The sequence below is a fragment of the Typopeltis vanoorti genome, chromosome 24 (genome assembly GCF_054136105.1).
Source record: "Typopeltis vanoorti isolate ZY-2024b chromosome 24, IOZ_Tvanoo_1.0, whole genome shotgun sequence".
Lineage (NCBI taxonomy): Eukaryota > Metazoa > Arthropoda > Arachnida > Uropygi > Thelyphonidae > Typopeltis > Typopeltis vanoorti.
The window spans coordinates 29,398,475-29,423,587 of NC_143572.1; the positions used below are offsets into that span (position 1 = coordinate 29,398,475).

Consider the following 25,113-nt stretch of genomic DNA (forward strand, 5'->3'; position numbering starts at 1 on the left):
GGGATCGTAATAAAAACATAGAATACCTTGGTAACTAATCAGGAGGACCAAGAACTACTTCTTTAGTAGCACTCGGTCGTGCAATAACCAGTCAACAAACTAACCTTGCCTGATGGTATGAAGTGAATCAAACTTCTTTAATTATAATTATAATCTGTTTCATTGATTTCAATGAACTAACCACATTTGAGTCCCGATTGGTTTATTCTCGACCTCATCTCTTCTATCCTGGGACAGTATTGAGACTCTGATGGATACGTTATTTTTCTTGTAATATGCAATGGTTCTCATCATCTTTTGGACTTAACCCTGAAATTCTGAAGATTCATGATTTGAAGATTTTCAACAGTTGACAACCAAAGAAAGTTTCCATGGCGATCGTGACGTCACGTTGAATTTAGCCAACTTGCGAATTACTAACAAAGCCTCTTACAACTAAATGAAAATCGTTATCCAACTGTTGTTTCTTTTTAGTGAAAGGATATACTTTTGGTTACAATGAATAGCATACGGACAATGGAATGTTAAGGAGGATCATACATTTTGTCTGCTATTCACTTCTGACTGGTAAACAAAGACGCAACACAGCAAACCGGCCATTGCTGTTTAGGATTGAAGCGATCAAATTATGTTACTATCCTGAAAATTATCAAATTCAGGTGTTTGATATGTTTTCAGTCAGCAAGGTAGTTCCTTTGCAAAACCACTGAATGTGAAAAAGCCTTCTTTTTTTTTTAGGAGAGATCGTATTACAATAATTTTTATAAAATGTGAGCAGTAAATGGTTCTCCTCCCTTTAGCAAGCAACCAACCACATGACATTAAATCTTGATAAAATGTGACCACTATACGTTTTAAATGTATTTTGAAAGGCTAAATCGCTTCATTCAATAAGTTGAATCTCCCCCATCCCCAAATGTATAATAATAATTAATCTTAAAACAATTGCAGAAATTGTGTGTGTGTGTGTGTGGGTGGGTGGGTGGGTGTGTGGGTGTGTGGGGTGTGGGGGTGGGTGGGTGGGTGTGTTAATTTAACAACTAATTTGGTAAAAGAAATAAATGTATTGAGACTGCGGTAGTAAATATTTAACTATACTGTAAAGCCCACTTGACTAGTCTTATTACTAGATCCATTACTAAAATTTGATCAACAGATTCCAAGTTGAGTATCATTGTTGCTCTATATTTATTTATTTCTATCTATATTTTATCTATATTTATTACGCTATATTTATTCTTTCTATTTCTGTTTTTCGATTTATTCAATATTTTGCATAAATTTTTTTTATTTGATGTAGAGTTAATTCTACACCTCTAGAAGTTTGTAATATACATTTATAACAATTATTTTTTTAAAAACTAATAAGTTGCCTATAAAAAATGAGTCCTAACTCTTTTGGTGTTAATGAATAACCGACGGAGTTGATTCTGTTAGCTTAACCATCTCTTTGGTCGTACCATTGTTTTGAACAAAGGCCAAAGGTACTAAGGTTATGAACTAGGGTATTATGTCCATAAATTGCGTGGCCAGAGTTTACAGGAGGAAAATCCAGCTATCTCCTATGAGAACGGAGTACACCCCCCTTCGGGGTGGAAATTCGAACTCTCTCTCTCTCTGTCCAGCTAAGATTTACAGATAAATAACTTCAATAAAGCAATTAAAAGCTTCAACAAATATTGGATTTCAAGCCAGATACACTACTTATAGATAACTGGGACAGCACCGAACTTTAACTGGGTCAGTATTATCAGCAGTACTTCAATGACGTTTACTTTAACTGGTTTTTAAGAATTTGAAGGTTATCACTGGTTCCATTAGCATTTCCTGTCTGACGTACTCGCACAGGTTACTGTTTACTTCATATATATCCCAAAGAAGACAGACGGCTATAGTTTTAAAACGATATAATAGAATATCCCTTATGCGGAATAGGAAATCTCCTCTGAGAAGAACTCGTTATGGTTTATGCATATTTTTCTTTTGGTTCTGGAGATTTGCCAACATGGTTTTTACATTGTTTTTACTTCAGCCTGGAAATTTGCCAGAATTTAACGGATGTCTGTGCTTTCAACAAATTAACGACGAGTCGGTGGTGGAATATACCAGTTATAACAAGGCAATTGTATTCATCCCCAAATTCGTCTTACATTTACACAATTGACTATTTTTCTTTTTATGCCATTATAATGTCGTTAATGCTTAAACTCACTTGGAAAATCCAAGAAAAAAAGTCTAGCGTGAAAATAACTATTTCAGATTAACGTGATGTTATTTTTTTTTAAAAATCTTGTTGAAAGTTTACATTACACTAAAATAATCATAAAAAACATTCAACTGTTTTGTAGGTCATAAAATTAATAGCAAGTATTTATAAGTCTTAAAGCAGATTATCTTCAAGGCATTTGTGTAATTCTGTCTGCGATTAAACCAACAATAGAGTGCATTTTGGATATTAAATCAAAATCTCTAGAGGTGTTTCTTTAGGCATTCATCATAGAAAATTGTCTTTAGAGATGTCTCTTAAAATTTAATTATAGAAAATTATCAAATGCAATATTTTTGATAGAAATCATACGATGTTTACAGAAAATCAAGATGAAAAAAAAAACCAGTTTGTAATGGATATAAAAGAACATCAAGAAACTCCTCGTTAGCGACAGACTTAGATCGTAAAGATTGTATGTTGTCTAGGACGTGAAGAACATTATAATGAACATTATATGACACCAACTAACATTATAATTAGTTAGTTGGTGTCATATAGAGGTGGTCGGATTTTTCTGCTAAAAAAACTAGGATTTCTCGAGAATCTTATTGCATCACTCTTGAATAAAAAAGCTATGGATTTTAACAAATACGAACATATTTCGTCAGAAGGGTAGAACAAGAATAAAATACAGCCTGCTTGGCCTCAGTACAATATCATTACGTTTAATCTTTCGGGAATTTTAGATTTATGTCATTAGTTTTGAGAGTATAGAAAGAATGATAAAAATCAAGGATCACAGAAGAAGTTAAGTTCAGAATATGTAACATTCTTAACCAATCAGTTTATCAATTAATTTGCAAGGCATTGGTAAATCTGCCGTTGAACTCTTGCTTCACAGCTTCTAAAAATATAAAGCGCAAGAAAGAAAGGGAAAAAGTAAACGAATGAAATAGCAAAATGTGCAATACAAAGAAATTATGAAAACGATGATCTTAAGCTAAATGAAGCCATTCCCCAAGCTAAGTGCCTACAGTAGGGCTGTTCTCAAATATTATATTATTGATACTGACTAACTGATAATTGCTGTCTAGATTGTGAGTGTTGATATTAGCAATCCCTTAAAAAGTTTATAGAATCAGTAGAGTTGGATTACATTCAGTTCGTTAATTTGAATCTTATCTGCTAAAATTTGATTATTAAAGTAAGTACAGATTGTACTTGAGGTATCAAATTACCAAGAGGACAAACATGATCATTGACACAAGAGAGAAGATAACCAAGAAATCTTTAAGTAAAATACTCCACAAGTATACTTGGAGGCCAAGTCTTACCTTGTTCGGAGAACAATGTTAACAAAATGGGAAACTTTCGTCCTAAACGAGTGTGGCAGTTATTACATTAAGTTACTATGCAGTTAAAACAATAACCGATACAAAGTAATTGAAATTCTTAGTTTTAATCAGAATGGATCATTCGTACTTGATCTGATAACCTTTACTACAACACAGGGATCGTATGACATACTAGAAGGGAAAACTCAGCATGGATACCATAAACAAACTCAGCAGTGCAGTTAGAGAACTGAGTAACTAGCCCTATGGAGTCAAACACTATATTTATTCTAAACATGTAGCCATCAACGTGGTCACAAAGCCTCACATGTTTTGATGAAATCGCTAATTCAGGCTTCAGCAAGCAAGGTATCGTTTCCCTAGGTCATAAAGGTCATCTAACAACTAGTTGGCATTCTCAGAAACTAGAAAGATATCCATTTGTCAGCAGGAATGCTCGTACCATTCCCCTTTTGTTGAAACAAGTCATATCTGTCAATTTGGCATTGCGTTATTCATTTATATTTGAAACGTTTGAATAGAAAGTCATCAAAAGGGCATTTATTAAACTAAAAAATTGATTAGACATGCGGATGATGTTTGCATAGCTTGGTTTGTGAACTCTCAACAACATTGTCATACATACACTATGCAGTCGAAGTCAAACTAGAGAGATATCTTCCATCTTTCTTCTTCATCTTTTCCATCCTACAATAGGCTGTGTCCTCTAGTTAAGTGGTTTAGAGTCATTTCACATACATGGATTATTTCTGCAGATGTGTGTTTATGAGACTACTTCACTGTTTTGAGAGCAGACAATTCAGAGCCACAGAAGAAGAACTCCTCACCTCTGTATTCGACTTATCATCAGATCTCTCAGGACAGATATTATGCATTTCTAGAGATTTCTAAAGAAAGAGCTGGATTTTGAACATGTGGAAATCGCTGTTGTAGAGAATGAGTACAATCTCAGATGGGTAGACAAGATATTAGGATAAATAAATAAATAACATAACAGATACAAATACATAGACAAGAACAACAAATATGAAAGTATAGTCACTCCACTATGCATAATACCTGCGAGTTCATATCCGAACTTTCAAGACAGACATTATACTCTCAGGAATCTTTTTAAGTCTTTTTTTTTTTTTTTTTTGTTCAATAGAGGAAATGTATCTAGCATGAAGATACATCCACAAAAGATTAAATTACACTCTGAGATCTTTCGTATCTAATATGTACAATTTGTCAAGATGGAATTCGCTCAGTGGTTGGATTTTCTTCACAACAAGATAGCAGCATATTTTCATTTGCTTAGTAAAAGATGAAAATCCAAGGAAGGTAGCCGAGTTTATATGCACTTCCATCCAACGCAATAAAAATCTCAAAGTGGTGGGTTTGCAAACAAGTATGGTCATTTTTAATTAAATGCCTCAACCAAAATGTATATTGACATGAAGGCATAAGGTTCACTTGATCAACAACAACAACAACAACAATAATAATAATATTTCTTTCTTTTATTCTTTTCTCTCAAACTGTGCTGAGTTTCTCTTTTTTTCCGTATTAAATGTATGGCATTCTTTATGTCTGCCTTCTTAACTAGGAAATCATTTTTCAATACAATTTTAACTTAATAACTCAAATGCTGTTCACGTAATTAATTCTGCATACTCGTTTTTAAATGTCAAAGCATCAGGTTCTTAATTACGCTCGTGCTTTTGTTACCCTTTTTGTGTGGAGTGTTTTTAGGGTCATTGCAATGGCAAATGTTGAGCCACTTTCCAAGATAAAATTTACAACTCATCAACGAATGTTGCAAAATGATGTAAATGGCACCAGCGAATGGCGTGATTTCAATGACTGTTTGTGTTTAAGTGAAGGCCACGAACCTGTTGAAGATCATGTCGGGATTGGACGTCCTTTTCATCATAAAACAATTAAATAAACATGAATAACTCTTCATATAATTAAATCATATGAATCATAATTTCACACAATTTCAAAGTTCTATTCTTCATAATTTTTTTCTTTCCCAAAAATAATTACGATGTACAATTTATGTGAGTTATATAGATTGCAATCATTTAGTACAATAGTCACAAGAAACTCAATACGATTTGATTTTTTTTCTCTATGATTGCAGAAATCTATATAGGGACTTTTCATCTGAAGGTGAGATGTCAATGTTTTTCATTCCACACAAGAAGCCCACTGGAAGAACAACACACACCAGTTAACAGATTTATATACAAATACAAACACACTCACAAAGTCTTATTGCTGTATTCATTCGCTACTCTTTTCTTTAAATCGAAAGCCAAGTCCAGTTCATCAGTACGACTTTTATTATCTTTGATCCTGGGCACTTGGGTTTTAACTATAGTTTCGTGAATCAATCGCCTATGTTGTGATTCTTTCCTGTGGTGGAACTAGTATTTGATTTTGATTCAGATGTCCTCCATTATAATTTCAATCTATTTTTTTTTTATTATTATAAAGACTGCATATCATACACAGAGCTCTAACTACGCAGAAATGAATTTCGACTTCTAAATGCTCTAATTTAGCTCTGCTGACACATTCCTGAATGCTAACAATGGCAAGTTCTTTCCTAATATCCCCATTTTTAATGTGATACTACCATTGATACCATCTGTTTATTTCCTCAGAAATCTCATATCAGAGATCTCGAGTTATTTTCAGCTGCCTGAATAAAAGTCGACTTTGATTAATTTCATAGGATATTTCAGGACAGCTCTGTATCAGCCATAATCATTCAGTCACCGAGTAAGAATGAAGATTCCTTCATATACTGTAATAGAAGCACTAACACGTGTTACGTTAAACATCATGCAACCTCGTGCACCTTCATGTGCTGAAGAGTGTCGACCTTGAACTGACTCAATGCAGTTGAACGGTACACACACACACACACACACACACACACACACACACACACACACACACACACACACACACACACACCACTCTCTAACAAAAGATGTTTGCTTAAGTAAACCGTGGGTAATGGGACAACGTGGATGTCACTTTTGTATTCATCTCATTCACTCATGTCAAAACTGTGTACTTTTGCCTAAAGGCAATTTCAGTAAAGTACAGTGATGTAAAGAGAACGGGAACTAATTTTGAAGGACACTGCAGAGGTTACATTTTTGCAATTGAAAAAACAAACAACAAAAAAAAAACAATTTACTTTAAAATCCTACAATGCTGTTAATGTGTCTTCGACGAATTGACGTCAGCATACCGAAATGTCTGAAGAGTTAATCAACATCGACCGTTGTACGTGCTGCGACAAATAACTGTCTACAGCCTGTTTAAATTAAGAATTTAACATTTTTTTCGCCAGTGAGATAATCAAACTAAAACGATCATTATGATTTAAAATTACTGAGTTTGAAACAACTTTTATGGTGTGAAAATTGATGAGTTTAGTGATGGGAGAAAAACATTTCATTAAACTGGGTTCGATGAAATATTTTGTTCGTTTTCTTCTTTTTCATTCAAGATATGTGCTGTAAGCCTTTTGGCATCTAAAGGGCTATACTTTCATTCTCTTTGGTTCTTATATCTCTCTACCCCCCCTCCCCCCAAGTTTATATTTCATTGCTTCCTTTGATAGTCTTCCATTTATCATTCGCTGTACATCATCTTCTCTCCAATTCTTTTACCGTTCTTTTATTTCAGATATTTTAATTCATTTATTATTTCATCATTTCCTATTCCATCCTTTCTTGAGTGTCTTTAACTATAGACGCATAAGGATGGATCTACTTTATTTGATACTGTATCTAATTCATTCATCGTTTCTTGTAGTTCTCTTTTGTTGCTTGCCATTACTATAATATCATCAGCATATCGTAAATGATTTAGACTTTTTTAACCATTGATATTAATTCCTTTGACACTTCAATCTAATCCACGGGCATATTATAATATTGCTTTGAATAATTTGGATGAAATACTATCTACTTAACGTATTCAATATTCCTTTATTTACTGGTTTCTGTGTTCATACATAAGGATACTAGATGTTACATTTCAATATATTTTGTTTATTACTATATTTCATTGCTCTTAGATTTGCTGCTATTTATCTGAGTCGAAGACATTTTTATATTCTATAAAACCTAAATACCATGCAAGTTGTATTGCATTTTTCTCTTGATTGATTCAATATCAGTAGATTGTCGACTGTGCTAAATCCCTTTCTGAATCCAGCTGTATTCATTGGGCTGAACTCCCTCCATTAAGTTCGAGATTCTGTTTGTTATTATTTATATATACTTGTGACAGACTTACATGTCAGTAACTTTCTATTTTTTTTTTTACTTTCTTTGATAGTAGGATGATAACATTGGTCCAGTTGTTTGGCATATCTTTCGCTTTTAAGGTATTGATTAAACAGATTTGTTTAGTTCTTGTGTTAAAATTTTTCCTGCTACTGTTGTTTCATCATTTCAATAGTGATTCCTTCTTCTGGCATTTTATTATTTTTCATATATTTCATTTCATGTTCAATTTCTAGAACGTATTTCTAGAATGTTTTCTTCTTCTACTTCCATCTATTCAATCTTTTGGCTTCCACAGTGTTTATGATGTTATATAGTTCTGAAAAATACTGTCTGGTCCTTTTGGTATGTTACTTTTTAAATCTTTTTTTATTTAATAATAATAGTATTAATATTATTACACTTTTTCCTTATCCGGAGAGACTTTCGTAATACTTTCATATTTTTGTTGTTATCTATTATTTCCTCGATCATTTCACATTTCTTTTCTTGTTATCGTGTTTAATATTTTTTATTAATTGAGTTATGTAATTTCTATAAATAAATTCTACTGCAATTTTTTCCTTCTCTAATTAGATTTTTTATTTCCTATAATATAATAGATTTTTTTCTCCAAGAAGTCTATTTTTAATCGTTTTTACCTTTTGCAATCTTACGTACGTTTTCTATCATAATTATATTAAGCTTTTCCTGTATCTTATCACCTTGATAGATTTCTGTTTTCATTCATATTATCTACTTCATTGCATAATTTTTTTCCAGTTTCCTCTTGGTATAAATTTATGTTGGCTAATATGTATCACTATGATCATTACATATTTCGTTTTATTATGTTTCATCCTGTAATTTTTTTTCTTCTGTTGTTAACCACTCCGTGATCACTTCTTATTCCTATTTGTTTGATGGCTAAACTTTAGTTAAATATTCTTACATAAGATGATGACAAAAATGAAATAAATAATAATAATCACTTTCATTCTCTATTTGTCCATTTTGATTAATCCACAGTATTTGAAGTTCATCTTTAATTTTAGAGATTACAAACACTATTGTGTAAGCTGTATCGGACACTGTTGTCATAAAATTCTTCTTCTTCTATGTACGAGTATTCTCTCATAACTTGGTCAAAGATTTTTCATAATCTATAAATACCAAGTAGGTCTCTAAAGAAATTCCAATCTTTTTTTTCTTTGATTTTTTTAGTGTTAATACATTATCGATGCCACTTAGACTGTTCCTAAATCCAGCATGTTCCTCTAAATTAAAAAAAAAAAAAAACTATCAGTAACAGTAGCAAGTCTTTTATTTAAAATCTTATTATACGATTTTATGCAGCATTCAAGACGCTAATAATGCGAAAATTACCTTCTAATTAAAAAACAATTAATTTTCTTTATTGAATAAGATAATACAATGTATTAGCCGCTAATAGAGAAAATTATTCAATAGAGAAAACTGATTATTTTTTTAATTAGCATGTAATTTTCGCATGAACTTTTATCTCCTTTCTTAAAATCTGATATTATTTTAGCCTTTTCTGTTCTTGTGGTGTAATGCAGATAATCTGACACATATTTAACATATTCAGAAATCTTACTTTAAAACGCCATATATAAATAACTCTGATGTTCCATCTGTTCTTCCTTCTGCTTTTAATGTTTTTTGAAAACCCTAAAATTGCTGATACATCTTTCTTACGAATGCTTTACCAATTTACAACATATGTTTTGACGAAACTGTAAATTGTTTTGAATATTACTAATACGCCTCTTCGAACAGCTTTCCTTATAATATTTTTTATAATACTTTTACTTTTGTAAACATCTAGTGGATCTGGTATTCGATTTTGCGAGTGTAGCTTGTATTTCGTGTTTCTGCTATTGTTGCTATTTCATTTTCAAATTTTTAGTTCTTTTCCCCCCTCTTATAAACAGAAGAACATTTTGGGTTGTTTGTTTTATTGATTAGCTTATAGTTTATTTATTCTTCGTTCATGTCAGATGAGACAGGAATTCGATATGAGGCAAAGCTTTCTAATACTGTCTTCTTGGAGTATATAAGTTTCGTACAAACTACAAGACAGAGAGAGAGAGAGAGAGAGATCATCTTATCTAGAGATTTAGATGTTTGCAAAACTTAGGCTGGTAAAAATAAATGTTCCTTTTCAGGAAATAATAAGGCACGATTGTACTCTACTGCAATAACAAAATCATCAGCATCCCACTGAATATTCTAGATCAGAGTTTAGAACTGTAGAAGTTGATATTGTGGTGATTTACTAGTGTCCAAGCTTTATCAAATGCGAAAGAGTAGTTCAGTGTGCTGTTATCACCATATTCAAATGTCCTGCCATTTTATAACGGCTCTCGAATGCCACCTGTTATTCTTTGAGGAAAAAAACTAAGCATGATTTCAAATTGTTGCCCATTTCCTCGGAAATGGTGTATCATTTGTGTTATGTGCTCTTATCTTATTTTCTGAATCACCACACCCTCGTATAATGAATATCTTTTTCAATGCACATATTCGAAACGTTTTTGGAGGCCACAGAGTACTACACATACCATCTGTTGCATTCACCTTGCTCTCTTTCGAGAAGGCTTCCGTTTTGAAAAGAAGCAGGTATCCCCGGTGGGAAAATCTGTGAGGCATATTATTCTATAAATCAGACCATATCTGAGGACGTCTGTTGTCAATTGGAGCATTAAATTATTGGTAATGTTTTAGCTACCATAATTCGAAAATAGCGTTACTCAGAGAGTGCTATACGTTATAAAGTTTATTACAGCGTCCTATAAATTAGGACGACTATACTAAAACTGACAAAGTATAAAATAATACAGAGTAGACTGATGGCATATTTCAAGGTAGTTTCGAAGTATAATCATTAAAAAAATGAAACACACACACACACACACACACACACACACACACACACACACACACACACACACACACACACACACACACACACACACACACACCACTTTTGCTGAAACAGCCTCTATAGGAGGCTGTTTCTAAATTTGTCTTCGATTTCCTAATCTAATATGTAAAGTATCTATTTTCCACTTCAAGAGGAAAAGGTCCGATATTTTTACATCTTCTGGCGAGGTCAAACTTTCTTCACTTTTTTTTTTTTTACAGAACGCATATCCTGAAGATCGTGCATGTGTGTGCGTGCGTGGTAATTAATGAAGAAATGGGTTCTATCGCTGTTGAAGTTATTGCCTCTCTAATAAACCCAACATCCAGTGCAATTTATTTAACCCCAATTCAGCGAACCAGTTATCGAAACGCAGTCCGAAAATCTTTGCATAGAGGAAAATTCTTGGCCTTACTTTAGGTCACGGTAAAGCTCCAGTAACCTACTAACTTAATACAGAAACCATTATATTTTAAGTACTCAGTAATTAGGATTTGTAGAAGGAAAAATGCTTTTAAGTGGAATGACATTATTGTCTTTGAAGTAAAAGTGATCAGTATTATCACGACATTTTTTCCTGTTCATTTTTCATTTCTGACGCAGGTAAAAATGTAACCATTTTTAAAGTATTATCATCACAAGTTCTCCTAATATGCGAATAATTAGACTTTCTTTGAGAGTTGGCATGTCTTAAACAGTCGACTTGTTAATTCGCATTGCGAATTAATCAAGAAGAGTTAACAATTTGACTCTGTTGAACCAAGTGAACGTCTCAGAGTCAACCCTTTCCTAAATCTCAGAGTTAACTTGTTAACACGTATCCAACAATCAGTTTGTTAACACATCTCAACATATTCACGTGCACAAGTTAACAAGTTCAAACAGAGGTAACAGAGTTTATCTGAAAAGTGGGATTTTTAACCCTCAAAACAGGGAAACACCATAAGAACTCACGCAATTAACATATAAAGTTAATTGCGTGAATAAAGTTGCCTCATCCAATTAGTTGGTTCAGTTGTAATTCATAATTATAATACCTAAGAATATGTATTCTTGATATTAGTCATATAATTTAAGATGGTCCAAAGGAGATTGTTAGTGTCGTTTAGATTTGGTGTAATTTATTACCCAATTGTTTATGGAAGTTAGTTATCGCCTTTACTTTATTCGAGGGGAAAATCTAAGTTATTTGTGACGCCTTGAAGGACTGAAGAATCGTATTATTCAAGTTGTGCAAGACTTCAAGAAGAGAAGTCTCATCTTTTTTTAGAGATTGGAATATTTTGAAAGTTGGGAATCTTGGCAAATTTCTTCAATATCTAGTGATCGCAACGAGAATTTACAGTGTAATAAGGAAATGTGTATAAAGCAATCATTTTATGCCTCTATAAGAGTAGTTTCAGTGATGCGTTTAGTGCAAAAGCTAAGATCAGAAAACGGAAAGAATAATCCACTCAGGGATTATTAACTGCCTGGCTGAGTAGAGAGAATTTCCATTATCCCAATTAAAGACCTATGGTAAGAATTTGGCCTGCAACGTACGTTTAGATGTTTTGAAAGTGGCAAAGGTTGTAGATGAAGTTTATCGCCTTGTGTGAGACACTAGCTCCACACACGAAAGGTCACAAGACCTATAGCACACTAGAGTCATCTGTAGACAAGAGGAAACTCTTCATGTTTTGCTTGAACAGCTGAGGGTGGTTGTAATCTTTGGGGAAGGCAAAGTGGGGGAGACTGTTTCAAAGGACAGAAGTAGATGGAATAAAAGAGGAAGTAGTGAAGTTGGTTCGGTGAGTTTCAAGATGGATTGTAGAAGAGTGTTGGTTAGCAGTGGCTCTTGTTTTAATCATTTTGGAGGAAAGTGTAGAAATAATAGTGGCCAATTCAGCAGATCATTCTTCATGAATTTATCTGTAGAAGAGGCACAAGACAGAAACTGAACGTCTTTGAGAGGGGGGGTGAAGTGATTGAAGTGGGTATGTGAAAGAGATCATTAATTAGACGGATTTCCCTCTTCTGGATAGAATCGAGCAATCTTAGAGAGGATTTTGGTGCACCACCCCAAATATGGGAGCAATATTCCATGGCAGGCCAGAGTTGGGCTTCGTATACAGTTAGCAGCTGTGAAGATGTGAAGTAGTGTCTAGTGCGTAAAAGTATACCAAGTTGTTTGTCGGCTGCAGAAGCTACAGTTGAAATGTGGTTGTGCCAGGAGAGATCGGAGGTGCAGGTCAGTCGAAGAAGAGAAATCTGATCGTGTTTGGATCTCAGCATTACTGAAGGTAAGGGATGCGAGCTCTTCTTGCGAGAGATCACACAGAATTGATTTTTGGAGGCGTTGAAGTTTACAAGGTTGTACCAGCTCCACTGAGATATAGCAAGGAGTCTGAGTTCGGTCCATCGTCTTGATAGATCTTGAGGATTCTAATACATACTTGAGTACTAACAGGTTTTTCGAATGAAAAGGAGAAATGGAGTGTATTGGATTGGAAGACTGTGAGAACAGGTCGTTTACATACAAGAGACGACAGGGTTCTGTACCCAGAACTCTGGGGTACTCTTACTTTGGTGGAGAAATCTGAAGAGAGGAAGTCGTCCACCATGACACATATTGAGCGATCCGTGAGAAAGTTGGTGATTCGGTTGCAGAGTTGGGAAGGCAAGAATGGCAGTTTGGTGAGTAGGCTCCTGTGCCAAACCCTATCAAATGCCTTGAAATATCGACAGCAACCACGTGAGTTTCTTTAAATTTCTCCATGGCTTGAGTTCATAGGTGGATGGTGAAAGAAAGGTCAGCTGTAGATGGCGAGCGGTGAAATCCATACCGCTGCTCACTGATTAGTTGGTGTGTCTCTCTAGAAGGTTCAAGAGTTGGTTGTTGGTGACTTTCTTCATAATTTTAGAGAGAACAGAAGTTCTCTGTAGTTCGTTGGTTGACGTTACCACCTTTCTTTGGGATGGGATAGATGCTAGTTGAAGAGGATAGATTGAAGAGGCGATACAGGATAGGTGTTAGTTCTGGGGCACAATATTTAACACAATAGGTAGGATACCATCAGGACCAGATGTCTTGATTGTGTTCAGGTTGTTCGGGTTTTTTGGATTTCTCTTTCGATTGTTCGAATTTCTTTTTGTCGGAAAACTTTTGGAGACATGAAGGGAGTTGTTCTTTGTGGAGTGGACCGAACTTTGGTCAGGTCATCAATGCAGGAGATAGCATGAGCTAAGATAGGTGCAAATGGAGCAAAGATAAAAATTTCCATATACCTGGAAAATTTTACTGAATTCTGCAGCAAATCATAGCCTGGACGGTGCTTCCATACGGGGATTCCCTGCAGGTAGAATTTGTAGATTAGTAGAATCAATATTACTGCTATCAAACGTGAAAGGTTCAGTTTAGTGTACAAGTAGTGACATGGTCTGAAGAATATCTGTTTAAAAGCAGCTCTCGAAGGAAGAAGTTGCCGTAAAATCTAATATTACATGATAAAGAAATGAGGAAAACGTACGTGGTGGTGAATAGTGTTTCTACAGGATTAAAAATATATTTATCTGTTTTATTTTGTTGCCATAGCAAAGTCATTTTCAACAAAACGAAGTACGTAGAAAACAGACATTAAAATCAGACTAACTTTCTTTGATTTAAAGTAATTATATGAAACCATTCTGTACGCTTGAATTGTACAATTAATGTGCACTACAGCTGCATCATGGAATTTGCCATTGTTCAATGGTGAAGACTAGTTTAACAACTTCAAGACAGCATGTACATTATATTTTCTTTGCGTCAGAGGAAGATAAAACGTGTTTGTTTAGAAAATGCAAAAGCGAATAAGCTTGCCTTTGTGATTCTCTCTAGGATGAAGGTTATACGAACGAGACATAAAAAGTGATAACCTATTTGAATGACACACACTTTATATAAAGTAAATCGCTTTTTTTTTTTTTTTTAAATTTTATTTTACATTTAGTAATCTCTTTACATTACTATTCTATTTAGATTTCGTAATCACTTTCTTGTGTGGGTAGATGCAAATAAAAAATAAATAAATAAATCAGCAGGACATACGCAGTTACACGTGCTGGACATACCACCCTTGTCTTAAGGAAGTGTAAACTTGAAACCCAGCCAGGATAGCCCTGCGGGTTATCAGGGAGTGTTAAATTCATCCTTAGCGTTTATCGTTTGTGTGGCCTTGGCGTTAAGAGCTCAAAGAGGTCATGCGAAAGTGTGCAGTCTAAGACAAAAATATATATGCTCTACTTCCTCTTAATCCCATTAAAACATCGTCAATAAATTCTTTATCAATTAGAATCATTCAAGGAATTCTTCTTAAGTATCCTGCTGATTCATTCAACTTTCCTGGTAGTGTGAATTATTTGTCTGTTCATTAACATATGTGTAATAAAATAATTTTATTATTGCTCAGAACAGGAACTCAGTGGATAACGTTGTTTTATATTCAAGTAAATCGATGCTAATAAATAGCGATATTTCATTGTTGAAAACCTCTTACTTTTAACAATTCGTCCCAAATTGAAATAAATCGAATTTAAATCGTTTAATTATACCTGCTTGTAAAATTAAACTTAGCATTATTTATTTTTATTGTTATAAATTAGCATTCCAGGATAACTGATTAATTTCGTCTGCTACAAACTTAATATTTATTTACAGATGAATTGCAAGTTTTTAATACTGATAATATGTTTATATTATGAACTTTTTTTTTAATATTATTTACTTTTCTGCATTTAATGTAATAAAAATCAGGTTATACATAAAGTTGAGATTAGACCTATAATGGAATATCTAAAGAAATATAACTTCAAAATTAAGTTAAAACTTTAAATAAATAATAAACAATCAAAAATTAAAAATTCTGAACACACGATAAAAACAAAATAGTAATGAGCCATAAGGATATGCAGACAATTTAGCCATTGTACTGGTATTTCATTTACGGTCAGAAGAGCTGTTACAGTCAAGGTAACAGCTCTTCAACTGATATGCAAGCAAATTACAGATTTTTATGTTGTTGTTGTATAAATATATGCTACAAAATAAATAAGTGCATACATGATCTATAAAGAAATTCCGTTGGTTGCCTAAGAGCTTCGACCTTCAAAGCTTGAGGGAGAAATAACCCGTAAGGCTCAACTCAGTATAGCTGCCAAAAATAGACCTTAGGGGAGGATTGAGTATTAGGTATTAGTCACGTGTTTGTGCTGGTATGTAGAGGGGAAACACACACACACACACACACACACACACACACACACACACACACACACACACACACACACACACACACACACACACACACACACACACACACACACACACACACACACACACACACACACACACACACAAATAAATCATAAAATTCATTTATCCTAAAGAGTTATGACGAAATGTGCCTTTGCACTAGATGCTAAGAAATTGCGAAATTATACTGGGGAATTCACGAGGATGGATGATGAAATCATGTTACTCGTGAGAGACTTAGTGAGTAGATTTTTCTTCCATTATATCATGGGGAACTTAAACGGAACACAATTCATGTCACATTTCATATTACCGAGGAGTAATTGCATCCCCCCCCCCAAACCGTCCATTACTATTATTGCAATTTTGAATTCCCGTAGCTATTACTTTACACTTCTGTTTTGTCAATTTAAAAATTTCTATTATTTTATCAATAATTTTATCATACTATTTTACAAACACAGGAAATTTTAGTCTATTTTAGAACTAGAACTTTGATGGGGAGTAAAACTTAATACTGTACATATTAATTCAAAGTACCTACTAGCATTTAGTTATAGGCATAGATAATTTATCTATTAACTTTATTTTTATCCTTCGTAACACTTTTTGTTTAGTGCTTGAAATATATTTAAAAGTATAAATACATTATTGTTGTTTTATTCTTTCAAGATGGCTGACCAAATATTGGATGCCAGTTGGAAAACAGTATGCACCGTGTTATGAGGATAGAGGCGAATACACTGTGCAATATAATAATAATAATTATTGAATTACATGTAATTAAATTTAAATTTAAATTAATACGTGTAATTATATACTTGTAATGTCCTTCATTTTTATACGTATAAAGTCCTAGTGGCCTATTACGATTTGAAACCGCGAACGCCTCGAGGATAAGATGGTTAGCCCTATCCCTCTAGGTTTCATCTTTGTCTAGATGCGCGTGTTCACGGGGCCTGTTTGCCTGTTCTAAGGGACGAAAAACCCGAGTTCCTCGAAAGAAACCAGATGAAGGTTCCTGACGGGAAGCGAATCCAGGTCTTTCCGACCAAAGGGCTTCGTCTATGCCGACTAAGCTACGGAGGATCTACTTGTAGGGTACCTGTATATAAATGTATTTACATTTCATCCACTTCTGTTCTGGAACAACGTACCCCGTATTGTTTTTCCGAAGGAGTACAATCACTAACTCTTTAAGAAACATATTAATAGATTAAGTGATTCTCCTCAATCACCTGCCTACCCATGGCACTGTCTTGCTGTTATGGGCCTTGTCATCTTTCATCTGTGGTACATATGATGGAACCTCCGTAGCTGAGTCGGTATAGACGAAGCCCCCTCTTCTTCGGAAAGACCCAGGTTCAATTCCCGTCAGTGACGTGAGGAACCTTTATCTGGTCTCTTTCGACGAAAGGTGAACTAACCGGTCTCATACGGAGGTGGATTTTTCTTTCACCCGGAAACTCGGGTTTTTCGTACCCCAGATCAGCCACACAATGCTATAATCATAAAATACTTATCAAAAAAGGCAAGGGGAAATCACCTTGCATCATATTTCCCTAGTAATTAGCTGCAATCCTTTCAAAGAGAGAAGGTCACAGGATTAGGATTAGGATATATAATGATACCACAAGGCCCATAACAGCACATCAAATGCTAAGCATAGGCATGTGATTAAGAAAATGAACTCATCTCTTAATATGTTTCTTAAAGAGCTGGGGATTCTACTCCTGAAAGACGGTATGAGGGACATTGTTTCAGAACAAAGGTGGATGAAGTGAAGGGAGATGATGAGAAGTTTGTTCGGTATGTTTTCAGTTGGGCAACTTATGGGAACCAGGCAGTGGCTGCTCTAGTTCTTATATGAGCAGAAAAAAGTAGAGCATTTGTGGCCTCCACTTCAACAGAAGAGGCTCATGAAAGTACCTATAGAAAAGACATAATGCAGAAACAGAGCACTTATGGAAAAGTGACGGAAGGCAGTCTGTAGAGAGGGTACTCATGAATAGGATCGCGCGTTTCTGTATGTCACTAAGAATTGTTTGAGAGGTTTGAGGTGAACCACCATAAATGTGGAAGGTCTTGATGCGTCAATCATTTGAGTATTACATGGTTTCTCAAACGAAAACAGCAATGGAGACTACTGTCGTCATCATACTATGAAGTCCGAGAGAGAGAGAGAGAGAGAGAGAGAGAGAGAGAGAGAGAGAGAGAGAGAGAGAGAGAGAGAGAGAGAGAGAGAGAGAACGTAATTGATGTAAAGGAGGAAGATTGTTGACGAGAATACAGGATCTCGGCATTAATACAAAAATCTTGAAAGAGGAGACTGTTTAGAGAATCAGAGAGGACCCTGGCGATCAATCACAAAGGAGAGGAGGGAGACCATAATATAATAGCTTGAGCAGAATGGCTCGATGCCAGTCCGATCAGATGCATTTGAAATATCCAGAACAGCGATTATATGAAAATTTGTTTCCTAATCTTTCATGGCTTGTATCTAAAGGTGGATAGGGTTAGCAAGGAGGTCTGCTGTAGAACGAGAATGGCAATATCCATTTGGCGATTTCTAATTAATTTATTGATCTCCAGCTAGTGAAGAAGCTGGTTGTTGATAATTTTCGCCATACTTTTGAAAGTGCTGAGGTTAAGGCAATTGGAGACGATAGTTTGAATGTAAACTTTAATCTCCCTTGACGTTGGATAAAGACATCCTTCCATTCTATTGGATAGATGACAGATGACAATGGCAGCTTATATAGGCTATGCAGGATGAGTGGTAATTCTGGAGCGCAAATTTTGAAGGCTCAGTGTTTTTCATGTCTAAAACAGTAATATTGGTCAGAGAACACACACACACACACACACACACACACACACACACACACACACACACACACACACACACACACACACACACACACACACACACACACACACACACACACACACACACACACACACACACACACACACACACAATAATAATAACTTGGAATGTATTGATGCGTCACTGAACTGGAAGCCTGAACGAATATATTGTGTTTCATTAAGATTGTATGGTAATTTGGGTGAGTGTTTCTTGTTCATAGTATGTCCTTAGAGCTCTTTTCAGTCTATTGTAGTTTGTAAGGTTTCTGTATTCAAAAGGTAATTTGTTTATCATGTCTGGGATGTAGAAGTTTCGCGTGGCCTTTCCGTAATGATTATTGTATTTATATGTGATATAATTAGTAGTCTGAGGTCTTGTTATACGGTATGTATTTCTGACTGTCCTGTAGTTCGCATCGAAATAATGTTTTAGCAAAGCTGCATAGTGACATAAATGTTTTGCTGGTAGTATTTTGTGTTCTGACATTGCAATGTTTATAAGGTCGTGATTTTCTCTTTGTTCCCAAAAGATCAGGTTTATCATTTTGTACTGTAACGAGATTAATCCATTTAGTTTGTAGGGTGCACAGAAAGCATGCATTGTTATAGCGTATCTTAGTATATTTTGGCATAGTGCTTTGCATATTAGTGTTTTTAGGTGTGTGGGAACTATGCCTTTTAACCTGTAGAGTTTGCTACTTATTGTTCGGAATTTGTTGTGTAGATGGTTTATGTGGCTATTCCAGTTCATATCTGCATCGAAGTAAATTCCAAGGTATCGTATTGTTTCAACCTGAATGATCGTAGCGGTTTTGCTGTTCTGTGTCTTTTGTACGTTGGATGGTTATACATTTGTTATCAACTGGTCGAGTCAATGGATTTCTGAATAGCATTAATTTTGTCTTATGCGAGTTTAGGTGCATGGAGGTTTTGGTGAGTCAATCTATGAGCAGATTTATGTCATGTTGCATATTTGTTTGGCTATGCTTGCGTTATTATGGATGGATATTATAGCTGAATCGTCTGCGTATTGAAATATCTTGCCTTTGAGAGGTAGCTGATTAATATCGTGCGTGTAAATGTTGAATAGAGTTGGGGAGAGTACAGCTCCATGGTAGCTCTCTATTTTGAAGGTAGTTTGTAAACAAATAATAATAATAATAATAATAATAATAATAATAATAATAATAATAATAATAATAATAATAATAATAAATACATATAATTCGACCAACAAAACAATTGCTGAAGTTATAGAAGAGTTAAAGAAAAGAATTATAGCGACTGCACAGAAAATTTAAATATACAAGAATCAACCAATATGTACAAAATATTCAATTCTGACTGAACTACTCACTTTCAATCTCTGCAAGGAAAATATAAATGCGAACAAGCATTCGCCAAAAAGAACTAATACGCGAATTTTGGAAATCAATCTTTAACTATCCTTTATTGAACACAATAAAGATGCCTCGTGATTAAAGTCATAGAATCAGAAATGAAAGAAAAATAAATGCAAAATGTTACTAAAATTTTTAGTAAAATATTTTACTAAAGAAATGGTCAGTGCACAAGCTAGAAGATGTGCTCAAAATATACAATTTCAACAGAACCAACGTCAGTTCTTTCAGTCGGTCCAGAGAAATACAAATGAAAACAATAAATCACCAGTAAAAGAAGAAACACTCAAATTTTGGAAGTCAATCTGGGATAATCCTATTGATCACAATAAAGATGCCTCATAGATTAAGGAAATAGAATAAGAAATGAAACAAAAACAAATGCAAAATAAAATTATCACTAAGGAAATGATCAGTGCACAAGCTAGAAAATTAAAAGACTGGAGTGAACCCGGCAAAGACGAACTACATGGATTTTGGTTAAACATCAAATCAGTCTACATGATCGAATGGCAGAATAATTTAATTATTTGTTTCATTCAGGCTCAGTGAAGACTGGATGATGTCTGAGCGCACTTTTCTCTTCATAAAAGATAAGGATGAGGATGCAGACCCAAGTAACTATCTTCTCAATAACATGCTTGCCAACTATATTTAAACTCTACAGTGTAATCATAGCAAACTATATATCGCTAAATGGAGGGAGGGGGGACTGAAAATTTTGATAAACACCCATAAAAAAGGATATGAAAACAACTGATATAACCAGTTGAAAGATCTTAAAACCCTTTAACCTCCATATTTCATCCAGTTATAATAATTTGTTCTTTTTCTTTTAGGATATAAAAGAAGACATAAAATTAATTAGTTTTATTTTAGGTGTTTATCAGAACTTTCTAATCTACCCCACGTACTTATCAGATAATCAGATTTATCCGCTTGAACAAAAAGGCAATTTTCAAAAATCTAGATGAACAAAAGACCAGATCCTTATTAATAAAATGATTCTCAGAAATTCAAAAAGACGAAAAACTAACTTAAACATGGCATGGATAGCCTACAAGAGAGCATTTGACTACCTCTCCCAATCTTAGATCCTAAAATCACTAGAAATTTCTGAAATTAACAAAAAAAACATATGTTCGTTTCTGGCTACTGTTATGAAATCATGGAAAACAACTTTAATAGTAAATAATGAATGATTCGGAGATATCAGCATAAGACCTGGAATTTTCCAAGATGATTCTCTATCACCATCACTCTTCAACATTTCTTTGATCCTTTGTCTATGATTTTGAAGAAAACACAACTTTGCAATAAAATTTCTAAAAAGAATATTAAAATTTTCCATCTGTTATATATGGATGACTTGAAGCTATGTGGAAAATCGGCACAGCAGATAGACTAATTACTAAACATGGTTTGTTTCGTATTTTCAGTCAGGATATCAAAATGGAATTTGGTTTGGATAAATGTGCAATTTTATCCGTTAAACGAAGAACAATTAATGACTCTAGTCAATTTAATTTTGATCAAGAAACATATAAAAGCAATTTCAGCTAACGAACACTAAAAATACCCATGGATATTTTTAGTGTTCGTTAGCTACACCAAAAGAGCCAGAAATATTCTGAAAACCAAACTTAATGGATTAAACAAAATTAGAGCAATGAACTCTTGGGCTACACCAGTGATCCGATACACAGCTGGCATAATGAATTGGATAAAAGAAGATCTAAATAAATTGGAGAGTAAAACTCGAAAATTAATTACTATGCATCATGCATTACATCCACGAAGTGATGTTGACTAATTGTACCTACCAAGGAGAACAGGTGGACGGGGTCTGCTGCAAGTGAGACAGACTGTGGAAGAAGAAGAAATTAGTTTAAAAGTATCATCGACATTAGCACTGAAGAAATGCTTCAAACTATTTCAAAGAAGGTCTTCTAAAAGCAACAGGAAACAAATGCGATTACAAAAAGGAACAGCAAAATAAAGGATAAGTGCGCTGGAAAAAAAATTTCACATTGCAATATCGTAATATGTAAAATAAATATGAAGTTTGGAAATTATAAAGTTAATTTTATTGATATTTTGTTTGCGTTCCTTTCTTTTTGTGTGTGTGTGTGTGTGTGTGTGTGTGTGTGTGTGTGTCACAATATTTATTGAGAATCTTTGTTGCATTTTATAAACAACTTCAGTTTACTCACATTATTTTGTAGTTCATAATTACCAGAAAGTTTGAGAGAGAGATTACCTAACAGCCTTCCTAACAACAACAAAAACATTCTTCGAAGCAGTTCACGTTCATAATACAGTAAACAAAGAATAAACAAGTTTATATGTTGATATTGTGTTCAAGTAAAATATTTTCATCACCGTTAACTGAGACTGAATATGTATTTTATCTGTATGTTGTTATAATTAAGTTGTATTTTTATGTTGACACTTAAAATTCGTACTAAAAGTTTTTTATTTTTGAGTAATGTATTTTTGTAGAAATGCTTATAAAGTTTTGATTATACATATTTCAGGAAGACTACAGTAAAATGGCCACACAAATCCCTCACTTAATTGGAGTAATCGAAGAAAGCATATTTGGTATACCAGGTTAGTACACAAAGGTGAAAAACCTTTATTAATTACATAAGAAATACTCGTATTGAATTCACGGGTACTTCAGTGATATGTGTAAATAAATAATTATATTATATTTTAAATCACAGTGAATATAGAACCAATGTCAGTGTCCTCTTTCCTGAAACACCACTTGTCCTAAGGGAAGGATAGGTTTGAAGGAAAATTTGTTTATACTTGATTGTTTTTCTTTTCATTTTTTGCATCAATATAAATTAAAACGGAGTAATAGTGATTTATTATTTTAAATATGTATTAAAAAACAATTTGAACAACTTGTTTATTGTTGTTTTGTTGTCTGTTATTCTTTCTTTCTTTCTTTTTTTTTAAAAAATATCATTGCGGATAATTTAGAAATAAATTTACTATTCCTTAACAGCTTGAAATAAGAATAAATAAACCAGGCATAGTTTAACTGGGTTTAGGTCTACTTAGTTGGAAATCCTATAAATTTTACGTAATTTTACGTTTGTTCTAGATCTATAGAAATCTGCAAAAGTAGAAAGACATCGTTTAAGTTAATTCTTGGGAGGAGGAGGGGGGGGGGGGTATCTGCTCTTGTTTGGAAATGCAGGATATGAAAATATCAAAAGAAAATAGATAGAGAAGAAAGACTTGATTTTAAAGAACAAAGAAGGATGTTTTGACCATCCCTAATAATAAAATAAATATTCCTGGTGTTTCATTTTAATTGTAGATTGGAATACGAGCAAATTTGTTTCCTAGCTGAAATAACTTTGCCAATCCACCCAATAAGCCTACTCTGATATCCTATGTCAATTGCCCAGTTATAATGCAACCTACTCAGAATGTGTCTCGGGAAAGACTAAATACCTGTGGGCTGTTCTATTTGGATACCTTTTAACTTCACATTGCTAGCTAAATGGTAGTAGCCAATTGTAATGTCAGTTTATTTTAAATCAAGCAGGTGGTAACTTTGTTCTAGAGAAGAAAAAGAGAATAAACAACTTTTACTACATCAGCGTGAGTATACTTCGATATACCTAAGTAAATAATAATTGGAAGAAGAATCTTTTATGATGAAAAATAAATCGTAGAAACAGGATTTGATAATTAAAAAAAAAAAAAAAAACTTTTTTTTTTGGAGGTGAAAGTGGATTTTCTTTTTATTCTTATTTTTAAAACCTACACACAAAGGATATCATACGACTGTATTTTCATTTTATTAATTACTTTTTAAGAAAACTTGATTTCAGCACTTCTGTCTAGATGGCTCTGGAGTTGTTTAATTTAACTATACAGGATTTTCATTATTTGATATTTTAAACACAATTATTTATCACAATAAACAAGTAGCAATAATAAATATCACAAATGACTGACCAGAGTGCTAAGTTATTTAATTAGAGTAAAAATATTTGATGTGAATCAGTGTCATTCAGTTAACTAAATGGAACTGGGCTATTTTTAATTTTGAACAGCTTTCTCGTTCTCTCTCTCTCTCTCTCTCTCTCTCTCTCTCTCTCTCTCTCTCTCTCTCTCTTTATCTCTTATTACATTTTGTAGAAAAATAAATACTTTTCTAAAGTTACGTTTTCATTGCAGATGACAAGATCATAAAATGGCCCCTAATGGAAAACACGAGTCTCGTTCTCCTCATTGCTTTATCGTACTTCATTGTTGCCAAAGTGTTAGGTCCACAGATGATGAAAAATCGAGAACCTTTTGACCTGAAAAAGATAATGATTCCCTATAATTTCATCATGGCTATATTGAGTTGCTGGTTGTTTATAATGGTAAGAACTGTAAACAACTTATTTATTTATTTTTTTTGGTTAATGTTTTTCAACTTCTTTTCTCTAACACAAAAATGGTATTCTTCAATCATTTTCTTCCAAAAACGAATCATTGTCGCATAGTAGATACCATTCCGACCATGTCCATCGAGAAACATTTTTAAACAATATATAAAAAATACTATTGAGTAGAAGATTATATGAGATATAAAATTACCAAAGACCTTTCTACTTCTCTGCTCAAGGATATGGAATTCACACTTCTTTTATTGATAAATCTGAAGCAGAAAGTCGCAGCTCTGTAGTGGATAAACAATAAATGAAACCAGCAAAATAAATTGAGGGGAAGAGCGATGCTCTCAAATAGGAAGGAGGGAATCTAACG

At 33.8% G+C, this 25,113-nt stretch overlaps 1 protein-coding gene across 3 annotated transcripts in view; it reads left to right on the forward strand.

Moving 5' to 3' along the window:
- Positions 1 to 25,113, forward strand: part of LOC150093059 (very long chain fatty acid elongase 1-like) — a 54,742-nt gene that overhangs the window by 5,897 nt on the left and 23,732 nt on the right. The window contains exons 1-3 of one of the 3 annotated variants that reach the window (XM_090413393.1): positions 22,606 to 22,744; positions 22,869 to 22,944; positions 24,538 to 24,728. In XM_090413393.1, the coding sequence (XP_090269519.1) occupies positions 22,884 to 22,944; positions 24,538 to 24,728 (252 nt within the window). In that variant the 5' untranslated portion in view covers positions 22,606 to 22,744; positions 22,869 to 22,883. Of the gene's footprint in view, positions 1 to 22,605; positions 22,745 to 22,771; positions 22,945 to 24,537; positions 24,729 to 25,113 lie in introns of those variants that run through there. The other 2 variants (XM_090413394.1, XM_090413395.1) reach the window with 2 other exon arrangements.